The 15330-nt window shown below is 37.8% G+C and overlaps 1 protein-coding gene across 5 annotated transcripts in view; it reads left to right on the top strand.

The window, feature by feature from the left end:
- Positions 1 to 1570: 1570 nt before the first annotated feature.
- CEP120 (centrosomal protein 120) overlaps positions 1571 to 15330 on the top strand; it is a 76844-nt gene continuing 63084 nt past the window's right edge. For 2 of the 5 annotated variants that reach the window (XM_061188098.1, XM_061188099.1), the window contains exons 1-5: positions 1852 to 1977; positions 2226 to 2303; positions 5996 to 6152; positions 7814 to 7928; positions 10789 to 10930. In XM_061188098.1, the coding sequence (XP_061044081.1) occupies positions 2255 to 2303; positions 5996 to 6152; positions 7814 to 7928; positions 10789 to 10930 (463 nt within the window). In that variant the 5' untranslated portion in view covers positions 1852 to 1977; positions 2226 to 2254. Of the gene's footprint in view, positions 1748 to 1851; positions 1978 to 2222; positions 2304 to 5995; positions 6153 to 7813; positions 7929 to 10788; positions 10931 to 15330 lie in introns of those variants that run through there. The other 3 variants (XM_061188097.1, XM_061188095.1, XM_061188096.1) reach the window with 3 other exon arrangements.

Raw genomic sequence — 15330 nt, 5'->3', positions numbered from 1 at the left:
CTGAGATTGTTCATATAAAAAGGTAACAACTAAATGGCATTTACTACATTTAAGTCCTAAACTAAGGCATCATCTATGCTACCACTGTATAGCTGAAACTGAGGCTAAAACAGATAAAGTGACTTGCTTAAGGTAACCCAGCACGTAAATTGGCAGACGTAGGTCCCAAACTCTGATCTCTTTCCATTGGAGACCCTTAGTCTCATGCTTTGACCTCCCTTTTTCTAGAGTTTAAGGCTAAGTAGTGTTTTACACCACTGACAACCTTGTATTTTGCTTGTTGTTGTTCATCTGTTTGCTAATATTCTTTGAGTATTGTCAATGTGGACATATTTATTAGACTGCTCAGCAGAGGATATGTTAAATAACAACATTGGTATTGCATCAACAAAATTTTGACAGTGGTAAACTCTATAAAATTACGTGGCCAGTTTCCTCAATGAAGAGTTTCAAAGAAAAAAAAAAAAAAGTGGAGGCGAGTACCTATAAATTAAGAGATAGATCAACCAAATACATTGTGTTTTGGAACTTGTCTGGGTCCTGATTTGAGCAAACCAACTGAAAAAAAGTATGAGACAATCAGGGAAATTTGAACAGTGTATATTTAATTGTATTAAGGAATTATTGTTAACTTTTAAGGTGTAATAACGCAATTGTGGTTAAGTAGCTAATATCTTAAGATATTTTTTAAAAATCTTTATCTTTTAGAGGTACATATTGAAAGAGATGAATTGATTTGATCTTAGGGATTTCCTTCAAATCCCTGCTCCTCTGCAACAGATGAAGATGATTGGTCTTTAGTTGACAATTTCTGAAGCTGCGTTCTGAGTACCTGCTGGTTCATTATATTATTCTACCTACTTTTGAGTCTGTTTGACATTTTCCGCAAGGGAATGTATTGTTCAATGATGAACCCAAAGTAGATCACTACTTTGATTTTATTTTGCATAATGCTTTATATCAGGGAGGGCTCTGAAGGGGCCTGAAAGGGTCTTCGAAGTAGTCTGGTCTCCACATCCTCCTTTTCTTTGGGGCACAAAGCGGAGGTTGGGGTTGAGGGGGGTGAAGGAGTGGAAACTGTTCTCTCTTCCTCCTCCCTCCCACCTATCCCGCCCAAGATACAGTTTCAAACTAGGTGCCCTCCGAAAGATTTCTAATGTTTCCTAAAATAAAGCCTGAAGTTTGTGGGGGAGAAAGGGTAGAAAGGGGAAAATGTCGGTTTACAGCTTTTAGATGCCTTGTTTATTCTGGTCTTGATTTTGCTCATTACTCTGTCGTCAGGGGGTAGAAGAACGTATACCTTTAATTCCCCGGCCCACGTGACAATGTTTTTGTTTTAGGGTAATTTTTACTGGACAGGAAATTCTCAGAGAGCTTACGTCACCGCCAACAGTTTACAGCAATTACCGTATTGACGCTACTTGTTTACAAAGCATGGAAACTTGAGCAGCCGCGGGAGGACAATTTTAGTTGATTTTAGAGTTCAGACTTAAATCATTATTTTTCTGTGACTTAGCTTTTAAGCAGTGTTGACAGTGGGGGCCTGAACAGAGCTAGTTTTTTTTTTTTTTTTTGTAATCTCTATTGTTATATTTCCCAGGCTGTGTCTACGGCGTAAAGCAGAGAACAAATCCACTTTCGTTTCTGGGGAACTTCAGGAAGCGTTTACTGCAGTAGTGCGCCTGCGCAGTTGGTCTCCACCAAATTGCCCGCTTTCCTCCGTCCGGCTAGCAGGGGGCGCTGTGAGGTAATGGCTAGTCTTCTCCTCAGGGCTCTGGAACTTTGCGTAAAAGGGTAGGAGGCGAAGCGGGCTGAGGGGCGTTCTATCCTCGATTGCCCTGGTTTCTATGACCCTTTGTCCTCCAGCCTCGCCCGGGCTGTGGGCCTGCGGGCCTGGTTGCTAGGTGGAAGCGGGGCGCGGCGTCGGCCGCGGCGGCTACCCGGGCGTTTAAAAAGCTACTACGCAGGCGGCAAAAGGTCCTCAGGCGGCGGACTCGCGTCTCCCTGGAAAGAGGCCGGGCCGGGTGGCCGAGCGGCTTTTGAGTCGGGGCCGGGTTGCGGGTGGACTGGCGGCCCGGGGCCGGGGAGCTGGGCGCGCTGCCGGCGGACCGCAGAGCGTGGTCCGGTGTTCCGGGCCGCAGGCGGGTGGCGGGAGCCTCGGCGGGAGTCCACCCGGGGGTCGCGGGCTGCCAGCCACTCACCCGGGCTCCTCTTCCTCCCAGCAGACCCCGCCTGCGGGCCGCCGACCGCGACCATGGTCTCCAAGTCCGACCAACTGCTCATCGTCGTGTCCATCCTAGAAGGTGAGTGGCCCGGGACTTGGCGTTTGCGACTGCTGCTTCCTGAATTTTAACAGAGTAGTATGGGACCGAGGCTTTGTTAACCTGAAAAGCCGTGTCATATTTGCTTGTGCCGTCCCCAGAGACTTCTTCAAAGTTGGACACAGGTCTGTTGGGCAGTTGATTTAAAAATCCCCCAAGGGAGTATGAGAGCTATTAGGGATAGGTGATATTTAGCGTGACTAGCCGTAGACCCAGAGAATGTTGGAAAAACGATTTCCATCAGAGGCAGCACGTTGATGTCTTATATTATGAGCCGAAAATGTGCCTGGAAAGCACGTTCTGTTCAGCAACCTCCTGGTAGTACCATTGGTGAGAACTTTGCTTTGACTCAAATACACGTTTCCTGCATTTTCAGAAATGTTGCGGTGGGTGGCTATTCCCTTTACAGCTCTTGACGGGGGACGTAGAGGACTACAGTTGTCGAGAGGGTCTATTACACATGCCTCGAAGTTTGGTTTGTTGAATGAGTGACATTTATTTATTTGGAGACTCACTGAGTGTCAGGCACTGTGCTGGGAATGGAAGAGTAAAATAGTCCTGGTTCTAAAAGCTAAGGGAATAGCATGGAGAACAGTAAATAATTTAAATAGTTCATCATGATGTGGAAGAGAGAAGGACCACCTCTGTCTGGAGAAGCTGGGAAGGGTTTCCCAGAGGAAGTGACATTTATTTGGGTCCTAAAGGATGATTAGAAATTTGTCAGGCGAAAAAAAAGGAAGGAAGGGCGTTCCAGGCAAAGGGAAGAGCCAGTGGCATGTTTAAGGTATAGAAAAACAAGGCATGTTCTTTGATTGCTTGAATTCAGTGTGGTTGGAGAGCAGGTTGCAGGAAAGTGGAGGGTGTAGGAGTTGATTGGTAAATTGAGGATAGGTTTTGAATAACAGGACGCGAAGAAGTCATCTTGAGTGGTGAGAGGAATGGCTGGGGACCTCTGCCCTGCCATGGGAGGTATCTTGTGGAGGCCTGGCACCATTTGGGTGGTGAGAGGAAAGAAAACATTACAAACCCAAATTTTGAGTTTTGGAAGAGAAGACTGACCAGAAGCTTTAGTGTTGGGGCAGATTTAACTGTTAGATTACTGACTGTTTAAAGACATAGGACTGAAATCCCATTGTAATTTGGTGAACATAAGCTTTTGGACTTGGAACTGTGCCCATGCTATGAGGTAACAGAAATGTAAAGCGCTCTCTCCCTTCAAGGTTGCAGGGTTCTGTCTCCTTGGGGAGATCAAATTAATGTTGCAGGACATATGTTGGTATGTAATATAAATAAAATAAAAATAAATGATACGGGCTGTAAACGCAGGTTTTGGAGGTGGGAGAGGATGATGGCTGAAGTGCCTTGAGTGGTAGGTAAGCTTTAGATAAGCGAGGATAGAAGAAAGTCATTCCGGAAGATGAGACAACCCAGGCCACTGTGGGATTGAGCATGGTGGGTGGAACAGTGAAGAGGTCAGCAAGGTGACCAGACCCAAGGAAGGTGAATATTCAGGAATATTGTGGTAAGAAATAAGCTTGTACAGATAGAGTGAATAGGCCTTGGAGGATCTTGAAAGCCAAGGAATTTAGATTTAATGTTCTAAAAATTAGGGAGCCAGCATATATTCCTAAGTAAGAAAGAGTTTTTTTGCGAATGTAGTTTAGTAGCAGCATGCAGGAAAGAGAACCTGGAGTCAGGAAGGTCGGTTAGGTGTTGCTACAAACATATCTAAAACTGGCCCACAGTCCTCCAAACTGTTCCTCCTCTTGTGTTTGTATTTTCATTCATTGTAACCATGCTGTTGCCTCAAGCCAAGACCCTGGGAGTCATCATCTGCCTGCATTCCCTCTCCATCCCCAACTTATAAATGATCACTGAGTGTTGATTTTATTTTTAAAATAATAGTAGGTGCTTCATATAAACTTTTAAATGAATGAGTTTCCATTGTGGGTGCCTTGCTTTGGGGCCGTCATTATCCACCTAATCTACTGAAGTAATCTTCTCAGTAGTCTGTTTCATGAATGTTTTCTTTTCAGAAAACACTTAGTGTCCACCTTACTGTCTGGGGATAACCTTTCTGAAATGCCAATCTAATTTTCTTAAAATCCTTCGGTGTGCTGAGGGGTAAGGTCTGTACTTAAGAGTGGCGTACATGGCCCTTTGTGGTAGACCTGTTGCCTATCTTTTCAGCCTCATCTCCCCTCCTGCCATATTTTCATGTGTTCCCAGTCCTTCAACTATATTGAGTTGCTTGCAATTTCTTGACTACATTTCTAGAAATGCCCTTTATTCAAAATAAAATGATTGAGTTTCTACTATGAGCAAACTTTGGGCTGTTTACTGGATTCCAAGGACGAAAATGACAGGGTCTCTGTTCTCAAGGTATTCATTGTCTTTGGGACGAGGCAGGCACCTGTTTGTTCTATTGCTTATCCTCTGTTTTCAAGTTTATTGGAGGTTGTACTTAGGATAAGTCTGAAAATACACGGTTTTTTGACATATATGAAATTCATTTGGGAAACTTAGTGATCTTTCAGAGCAGCTGAAAATGAGGTCCAGCGAGAGGCCTCCAATTAGTGCTAATTGGGAGAGCCATGCCACATGTGGTAAGACTCTTAATGGGGAGTTTCAAATGAGAACATCAGGTTGAAACTCACAGGTTTGCAATCAAGCTCTTTCTGGCCAGCTTAATTCCTTACTAAGTGGCTTGTAGCAGGGTGAGTAGCAGCAGGGATGTATTTACTTAACAGTTGTTAAAACTCCCCTAACTGAAATCCCCCTCACCGAAATCCCACTCACCAGACCTGTAAACATGTTGGCTGTAAGATTCTTAGTGCTTCTTTCTTAGTTTTTTAGCTTTCTGTTTTCAGTGTTCTAAGTTTGTCGCTTTCCACTAGACCCTCAATTCCTCAAGAACAAGTACTCTGTTTTACTCTTTTTGCATCCCATTTTCTGGCGTTAATACTCGACTTTTAATATGCCTTCAACAAACAGTAAAGGAATGAGGTCAGGCAGTACAAATGAACAGTAATGTGCAGATAGAATATTTTAATATTTCTTAATAATATACAACATTGTCCTTGAAAATAACATGAATAATAAATGTGTTTATTTTCCTTTGGCTAATTTGTAAGGTAGTCTTAACTGTGTTAGCAGGAAAATTAAGATGCAGGTAAATTTGTTTTTGCTAATTTATTTCTCAACTCTCCAGATGATTTAACTGTTCTATATTAAGTACTGGTATCGTAATATCTAAAATTGGTGTAATCACATTTTTAACTCTTTAATTCTAAATGTTATTAAGATCATTGCTGCTCACAGTGTGAACCAAGGACAACACCATGGACATCTCCTGGGATCTTGTTAGAAATGCAGACTCTCTGGCCCACCCCAGACCTACTGAACCAGAATCTACATTTTAACAGGGTTCCTGGGTAATTCGTTGCACATTAGTGTTAGAGAAGCACTAATTTATTAATTATAGCTTTCAATTTGATAAATGTTTTTTATGAATCATGAATTTGAGTGTATCTGTGAGTATGTGCTAGTGAGGTAGTTTATGGACTATGCAAGTCAACCACTGTTAACATACGTCAGTTTTTAAAACACATGCTAAATGATCATATTTGACTTTTGTACACTTGTGGTTAACCTGTACAGTCTTTTTTTTCTAGGTCGCCATTTCCCCAAACGTCCAAAACATATGCTTGTAGTAGAAGCAAAGTTTGATGGAGAACAGTTGGCTACTGATCCTGTGGACCATACTGACCAGCCAGAATTTGCTACTGAGTTAGCCTGGGAAATTGACAGGAAAGCACTTCATCAGCACAGGTGACTGTTATTTTCAATTTGTTTGGCTCTTTTTCAGTCTGTTATAAATAAATACATATATATCTCTAAGTAGATAATAGTAATATTTGTTGAGTGGTTTTTTAATGTGTCAGGAAATTTGTAAGTACTTTGCAACAGTAATTCATTTAAACATCAGACTAACCCTATGAAGTAGGTATTATTTCCCCCGTATTACAGATGTGAAAACTGAGGCCTAAGACGTTAAGTAACTTGCCTTAAGTCAGTCAGCTGGACAGTGGTAGAGCCCAGCAGGCAGTTCAACTCCAGAGCTAAGCTTTTAACCACTACACTTAGCTTAGCTTGCTTTTTTTCTTTCTTTTTTGGCTAATGTCTGAGAGAATAAATATTCTAGAAGTGCCATCATGATGCCTACCCACTATTAAATGTGGGTTGGAATTCACTGTAATTTTTATTAATAAATTTGTTGTATATTTTACCTGGCTTGCCAAGGATATATAGATATATATATATAGTAATTATATAAAGTATTCTTTCTAATTTTACACTTGATTTTAGACCTTTAAATACTTTATTGGTATATAAAACATATTTAAAGTTACAGCTTCTTATTATTTCATGAACTATGATGACCAGAGCAGGCAAGAACACTAATACTTTTATTTTAAAAATAATTGAAAATATGTTTCCTCTGGGGAACATAGAATCTCTTTAATGTTTGTTCTTTCTTAGTACTAAATGAAATAAAAGTACCAAGTTAAAAAAATGAAAACAAGGAGAAATTTAATTTCTTCTATTGTTAGATTAGTCCATGGACTTATTTGAAAGGGTATCAAATTCCTAGAGGATATTAGAATTTTGTATTTCATCTCAGTGACTTCTGGAATATCTGCTCAGACAGAGACTTGATATATTAGTGCCTGTCTTGGTGGTTGTGTATCTAACTGTGTTAGTGCAAAATGGTACCACTCTGTATTTTGTAGACTGAGAAAATAACACAGATAAATTAAATATAGAAATGATGATTTTTGTGCCAAGTGCAGGTTTCATAGTCGTTCCATTAGATGACAGTGATGGCAAAATCCAATCAGCTTACTATATGAGTGAGCCAGTATAGGGGTTCCAGACTCAAAAGAAGCCATGTTATACCAATGAAGGTCATGCTTATATGACCTTATCATGTAGTACATTGAATTGTTGTTAACTTAATTTTAATAATTTGTGATATTATGGCATTTAATTCTTAAGTTTATTTCATTTTTTTAGCAACAAAAAGAGCTATAAGCACATACGCGTGTGTATTTGAAGCTTTATGTGTGTGTGACAGTCTAAGAAAGACAATTTAAAATCAATCTGGAGAATTCATGGTAATTTTTGACTTTAAAAGAGTTCTGTATGTTACAGAAGCTTGAGAAACATTGATCTAGATGTTAGCTTCTTCGATGAGAGAGACTAAAATTTTTGACATGTTTTGTATATGACTTTAGTTGGTGTATAGATAAGTAGACATAATTAATAGTTCATGCCAGTTGAAGAGTTTTTCAGAAAGTATAGAATAGATATAGGTTATCCAACAAAATTATAATTGTTTTGATAGTAGTAGGCTGCTTTTTCAAAGCTAATAGAAAGTTCAGTATTAAGCAAAAGCGATTTTATTTATCACATAAATTGTTATGTTGCAGGCTACAGCGTACTCCTATCAAACTCCATTGTTTTGCCTTGGATCCTTTATCTTCATCCAGGGAAACTATAGGTTACATTGTTCTAGACCTAAGAACTGCTCAAGAAACAAAGCAGGTACTGACCTTTTGATGTTTTGTTACTGATTATGTAAACAGTTGGTTATATTCAATAGATAACAGATTGATGGAAAGGACATGGAATATTGGACCTAATAGATCATGGGCTTGAGCCAATATGGTAGTTCTTAGTTCTTATGATGAATTTGATTTAGAAAATCCTGACCTTTTGGTCATTCTTTTGGCCTAGAACCATCTTTCTCAAAGAAACTTCTCTCTGAGTTCAAGTCTGTGTTCAAGTTGCTATTACCTTTAACACGTTCAGCTCCTGCACTTCACCTTCAAAGGTGTGCCTCTTTTAGAGTTCCTTGCTTCAGTGGATGGTCACCACCCTCCTACCAGTTAGGCGAGCTAGAAATATAGAAGTCTTCCTTGACACATCCCTTTCCTGGCCTCCTTGGCCACCCTTTGCAGTTGGTTTTCCCTCCTGATCTATCTGCTATTCTGCATTTTCACACTGCCTTCTCAACTTAAGCCACTCTCTGTCCTTCTTACCTTGGCTGTCTTAATAGTAGCGTTCTAACTGGTTTCCCTGCTTCCCGCTCCTTGCATTCCTTATGTAGTAGTTAGAGGAAGGGAATTTCTTGAAAAACACTTGTTATGTAAATAGTACTCCCACCACAGGAAGGAAGAACAACTCAGGGTCTTGATTCCTGTGCGTTTTGTTATTGAAAATGCTTCTTATGTCTTTTAAAATATCTTACAACCTTTTTTGTATGTTATTGACTTTAGAAATTCTAACTTTCAGTTTTTCCTAATGACTTTTTTTGGTCCAACTTTCTTAAGAAAATAAAGTAAAAAAAAAAAATTCTTCTCTTTTATTTTAAAGTCCTCAATTGATTTGAATCTTAAATTGGATTCTGTGAAGAAAAATTTACCTGTTACTAACATTTTTGGTACTGATAGCAATGATAGAGGCATACCTTGTTTTATTGCAGTTCACTTCATTGTGCTTCACAGATACTTTTTTTTTTTTTTTTTTAAACCAATTGAAGGTTTATGGCAACCCTATGTCAAGCAGATCTGTTGGGGCTGTTTTCCAGCAGCATTTGCTCACATTTTGGTAATTCTTGTAATGTTTCAAACATTTTCATTATTATATTTGTTACAGTGATCTGTGGTCAGTGATCTCTGATGTTACTATTGTAAAAAGATTATGACTCACTGAAGGCTCAGATGATGGTTAGCATTTTTAGCAATAAAGTACCTTTTAAATAAGGTATGTACATTGATTTTTTAGGCATAATGCTACTGCGCACTTAATAGACTACAGGATAGTGTAAACATAACTTTTGTATGCACCGGGCAACCAACAAATTCATGTGACTCACTTTATTGCAATAGTCACTTTATTGTGGTGGTCTGGAACTGAACTTAAAATATCTCCAAGGGTATGTGTGTATTTGCAAATGAGCCAGTCAGCCTGGCCCAAATTTGGAATTATTCAAAAGAAACTGAACTGCTTTAAAAGAGGACTTGTTTCTCCTCCATCCTTAGGTACTCATCACCTCTCTGCCCCCAAGTCCTGAAAAAGGTTTTCCTTCTTTAAGCTTAGACCCTGAATACTTGTGCAGTTGCTTTGGTTAAAGAGAAGGTAAATCCTCTTAGGAGGAGGATATCTGACCTGAGATCATGCCTCTAAATGCTTTTGGTGTTCCTTTTCCCCCTGTCTAGTCCTTTAGGGCAGTTTGTCATCGTATTGGTGAACAAAGTTAAGGAGAAATTTTTTTAAATTATGTTAGTTTTGGGAAAACCAAATATTGTCTTGTTTAATGTCTTCTGTTTGCCAGCAGAAGAAATATTTGAAGTTGGATAGTAGAATATTTGAATTTCAAGATAAATTGATTCTCTATAAATAAACACAAACAGAAGAGCTTCGATTTCTTTTTCTGAGTTAATAACAAAAATATATCATAAATCCTGTGAACAGCTAAAAATCTTTTTTTCCAGGCTTATACTTAAAATTAGAAAATATCTGTCATAAGAAATACAGCAACAAACTGAGTTTTTGCCTTTAAAAAAACTTGGTTGTGGATTTTTTTAAAATACCTGTGGGCTAGTTCACTCTGTTTTACTTACAAACATAATTTGAATATAAAGCTGCAGTTTTGGGTTTTGATCACTATAAGCACCAGTTCCTATGCCTTTATATTACAGTGGTCAGAGTAAGAATGCTGTTTACAGGTATTGAAATGGTGCCCCTTCACTAATGATACACGTGGTCTTGGGCCATGAGATTTTGATTTCGGTATGAGAATTCTTGAGGTTACCTTGCGGTTTGGGGGAGGAGGTGGCTATTCAGGTAATTGAGGATACCTCATTCTGTGAGAAACCCTTTATATTTCAGTATCAGTCAAATGCATGGTTCATAACCCAGAACTCTACCATTAGACCTTACTTAAGTATTTTGTTAGTATTTTTATTAACACTAAGCTTTTCTTTTTCTGATTTGATATAAACAGAACAAAGCAGAAATGTGGCAGGCAGAAAAGGTGTAACAGAAAAAGTGAAAAATTAGGGGTTAGGAAATGGAAAATTGATAGTCTTTTTTGTTGTTATAAGGGATGAAGTGAGATTGGGGATATGAGTGAAGATAGAAAGAAATACACGTACTGCGTTTCCTCCTCTTTAATATATTATTACCTGTTGAAGCATAGGAGTAGAAACAAGGAAGGCAATCTAAACTTAATTTTTTCACGAGGAAATTCAGTTAGTTTCCTAAGCAGGATTAATTTCTTTTGAGGAAAATGTGGGGAAAGAAAATACTTTAAAAGAGGAGAAAGTACTGAGAAACTACAGGAAATATATTTAGAACCTTATAAAACTTGCTTTTGTTTTGTTTTGTTGTTACTCTCTAGGCACCAAAATGGTACCAGTTGCTGAGTAATAAATACACCAAGTTCAAGTCTGAGATACAGATAAGCATTGCTTTGGAAACAGATACAAAGGCACCAGTGGATAGTTTTAAAGCAAAGGGAGCCCCTCCTCGAGATGGAAGAGGTTTGTGCATCATCTCTAAGGTTATTCTCTGAGAAGTTATATCTGTGCACTAGAACTTGAGGAAGGGAGGGGAGGAGGTATTATAGGAAAATAAATGCAGGAGTGTAAACTGATCTTACACTAGAGCAGCAGACAAATGTTGGGACATTGTTACACATGAACACTTGTTGCTCTTATCTCTTGTTTACAAAAATTAGAAATAGGGAAAGATTGTCTTTTCTTTATTTGATATGTATAGCAGAACAAAGCAGAATTTTATATTGTTTATAAAAATTGCTATTTAGGAAAATTTTCTTCCTAGGATGAGTGCAGGACAGCCAAAAATGCTTATGCTGGTCTCTGTTAACTCAGCTGTAGTTTAAGAAAACCTTCATTTTTTTCCCCTTTATTTTTTAATTAATAAACCTTTTTTTTAGAGCATTTTTAGGCACACAGCAAAATTGAGTGGAAAGTACTAAGTGTTCCCAGATATCCACACACACACAGCCCTCCCCACCACTATCAACATCTCCCACCAGAGCGGTACATTTGTTGAAATCGATGAACCCACATTGACACATCATTATCACCCAGTATCCATAATTAATATTAGGGTTTGTCCCTGGTATTGTACATTGTATAGGTTTTGACAAATGTGTAATGACACATATCCATGATTGGAGTATCCTACAGAATAGTTTCACTGCCCTGAAGATCCTCTGTGCTCTGCTTGTTCATCCCTCCCACCCCTCTAACCCTTGGCAACTACTGATCTTTTTACTATCTCCATAGTTTTGCTTTTTTCAGAATCTTGTATTGTTGGAATCATGTAGCATGGAGCCTTTTCATATTGGCTTCTTTAACTTAGTAATATGCATTTAAGTTTCTTCCATGTCTTTTTGTGGCTTGATAGGTCATTTCTTTTTACAGCTGAATAATATTCCATTGTTTGGATGTACCACTGTTTATTTAAACACTCAGCTACTGAAGGATATCTTGGTTGCTTCCAAGTTGGGGCAGTTAGGAATAAAGCTGTTACAGACATCTCTGCAGGCTTTTGAGCAGACCTAAGTTTTCATTTCATTTGGGTAAATACCAAGGAGTGTGATTACTGGATCCTATGGTAAAAGCATGCCTAGTTTTATAAGAAACTGCCAAACTGTAAGAGTATATGGTAAGAATATATTTAATTTTGTAAGAAACCAACAAACTGTCTTCCAAAGTGACTGTACCATTTTGCATTCCCACCAACAATGAACAAGGGTTCTTGTTGCTCCACGTCCTTGTCAGCATTTGGTGTTGTCACTGTTTTGGATTTTGTTCATTCTAATAGATGTGTAGTGGTGTCTCATTGTTTTAATTTGCAATTCTCTAGTAATAAATGATGTTAACATCTTTTCATGTGCTTACTTGCCATCAGTATATCGTCTTAAGTGAGGTGTCTGTTCAGGTCTTTTGCCCAATTTTTAATTGGTTGTGTGTTTTGTTTTGTTGCATTTTAAGAGTTCTTTTTATATTTTGGATAACGGTCCTTTATCAAATGTCTCTTTTGCAAGTACTTTTTCCAGTCTGTGACTTGTCTTCTCGTTCTTTTGACATTGTCTTTAGTAGAGCAGAAGTTTTTAAATTTTAATGAAATCCACCTCATCAGTTCTTTCATGCATTGTACCTACAGTGTTACATCTAAAAGGTCATTATCATACCCAAGGTCATCCAGGTTTTTCCTATATTGTCTTTTTAGGATTTAATAAAGTTTTCTGCTTTACACTTTGGTCTATGATCCATTCTGAGTTCATTTTTGTGAAGGTTTTAAGGTCTGTGTCTATATTCATTTTTTTACATGTGGATGTCCAGTTGTTCCAGCACCACTTTTTGAAAGAGTATCTTTGCTCCATTGTATTGCCTTTGCTACTTTATCAAAGATCAGTTGACTGTATTTATGTTAGTCTATTTCTAGTCTCTCTATTCTATTTCATTGATCTTTGTGTCTGTTTCACCAGTACCACACTGTCTTGATTACTGTAGCTTTATAGTAAGTCTTGAGGTTGAGTAGTATCAGTCTTCCGACTCTGTTGTTCTTCAATGTTGAGTTGCCTGTTCTGGGTCTTTTGCTTCTCCATGTAGACTTTGGAATCATTTTGTCCATGTCCACAAAATAATTTGCTGGGATTTTGATTGGGATTGCATTGATTGTATAGATCAAGTCGGGAAGGACTGACATCCTGACAATATTGAATTGTCCTATTAGCATAGAATATCTCTCCATTTATTTAGTTCTTCTTTGATTTTATTTATCACAGTTTTATAGTTTACCTCATATAGATCTTCTGCATGCTTTGTTAGATTTATTCCTAAGTATTTAATTGTTTTGGGTGCTAATATAAATGGTATTTTATTTTATTTTTTGATGGTACATTTTTAAGAAATTTTTATTTTATATTGGAGTATATTTGATTTACAGTGTTGTGTTACTTTCAAGTGTAGAGCACATAGAGCACTTTGTAGAGCAAAGTGATTCAGTTACACATATACGTATATCTATTCTTATTCAAATTCTTTTCCCATTTAGGTTATTACAGAATATTGAGTAGAGTTCCCTGTGCTATACAGTAGGTCCTTGTTAGTTATCTATTTTAAATACAGTAGCGTGTATATGTCAGTCCCAAACTCCCAATTTATCTCTCCTCCCCACCTTTCCCCTTTGGTAACCATGAGTCTGTTCTCTAAGTTTGTAAGTCTCTGTTTTGTAAATAAGTTCATTTGTATCATTTTTTTAGTTTCCGCATAAAAGTGGTATCCTATGATATTAGTCTTTCTCTGTCTGACTTCACTTAGTATGATAATCTCCATCCATATTGCTGCAAATGGCATTATTTCATTATTTTTAATGACTGAGTAATATTCCATTGTATATATGTACCACATCTTTTTTATCCATTCATCTGTGGATGGACATTTAGATTGCTTCCATGTCCTGGTTATTGTAAATAGTGCTGCAGTGAACATTGGGGTACATGTGTCTTTTCAAGTTACGGTTTTCTCCAGATATATGCCCAGGAGTGGGATTGCTGGATCATATGGTTGCTCTAGTTTTACTCCATTGGTTTATTTTTGGTTTTATTTCCATTACTTTAGGAGACGGATTGAAAAAGATATTCCTGCGATTTATGTCAAAGAGTGTTTTTCCTATGATTTCCTCTAACAGATTTATAGTATCCGGTCTTACATTTAGGTCTTTAATCCATTTTGAGTTTATTTTTGTGTATGGTGTTAGAGAATGTTCTAATTTCAGTCTTTTATATGTAGCTGTCCAGTTTTCCACCACTTATTGAAGAGACTGTCTTTTCTCCATTATATATTCTTGTCTCTTTTGTCGAAGATTAATTGACCATAGGTGTGTGGGTTTATTTCTGGGCTTTCTATCCTGTTCCATTGATCTATATTTCTGTTTTTGCGCCAGTACCATACTGTTTTGATTACTGTAGCTTTGTAGTATAGTCTGAAGTTGGGGAACATGATTCCTTCAGCTCTGTTTTTCTTTCTCAGGATTGCTTTGGCTCTTTGGGATCTTTTGTGTCTCCATACAAATTTAAAAATTTTTTGTTCTAGATCTGCAAAAAATGCCATTGGTAATTTGATAGGTATTGCATTAAATCTGTAGATTGCCTTGGGTAGTATAGTCATTTTGACAATATTGATTCTTCCAATTCAAGAATATGGTATATCTTTCCATCTGTTTGTGACATCTTTGATTTGTTTCATCAGCGTCTTATAGTTTTCAGAGTACAGATCTTTGTCTTCTTAGGTAGGTTTATTCCTAGGTATTTTATTCTTTTTGATGTGATGGTAAATGGGATTGTTTCCTTAATTTCTCTTTCTGATCTTTCATTGTTAATGTATAGAAATGCAAGAGATTTCTGTATATTAATTTTGTATCCTGCAACTTTACCTAATTCATTGTTGAGCTCTAGTAGTTTTCTGGTAACATCTTTAGGATGTTCTATGTATAGTATCATGTCATCTGCAAACAGTGACAGTTTTACTTCTTCTCTTCCAATTTGGATTCCTTTTATTTCTTTTTCTTCTCTGATTGCCGTGGCTAGGACTTCAAAAACTATGTTGAATAAAAGTGGTGAGGCGGAATGCTTTCAGCTGTTCACGATTGTGAATGGTGTTAGCTGTGGGTTTGTCATATATGGCCCTTATTATGTTGAGGTAAGTTCCTTCTATGCCCACTTTCTGGAGAGTTTTTAATCATAAATGGGTATTGAATTTTGTGAAAAGCTTTTTCTGCATCTCTTGAGATGATCATATGGTTTTTATTCTTTAGTTTGTTAATGTGGTGTATCACACTGATTGATTTGCAGATATTGAAGAATCCTTGCATCCCTGGGGTAAATCCCACTTGATCGTGGTGTATG

The sequence above is a fragment of the Eubalaena glacialis genome, chromosome 4 (assembly GCF_028564815.1).
Source record: "Eubalaena glacialis isolate mEubGla1 chromosome 4, mEubGla1.1.hap2.+ XY, whole genome shotgun sequence".
Lineage (NCBI taxonomy): Eukaryota > Metazoa > Chordata > Mammalia > Artiodactyla > Balaenidae > Eubalaena > Eubalaena glacialis.
This window is presented reverse-complemented; position numbering and strand designations above follow the sequence as displayed.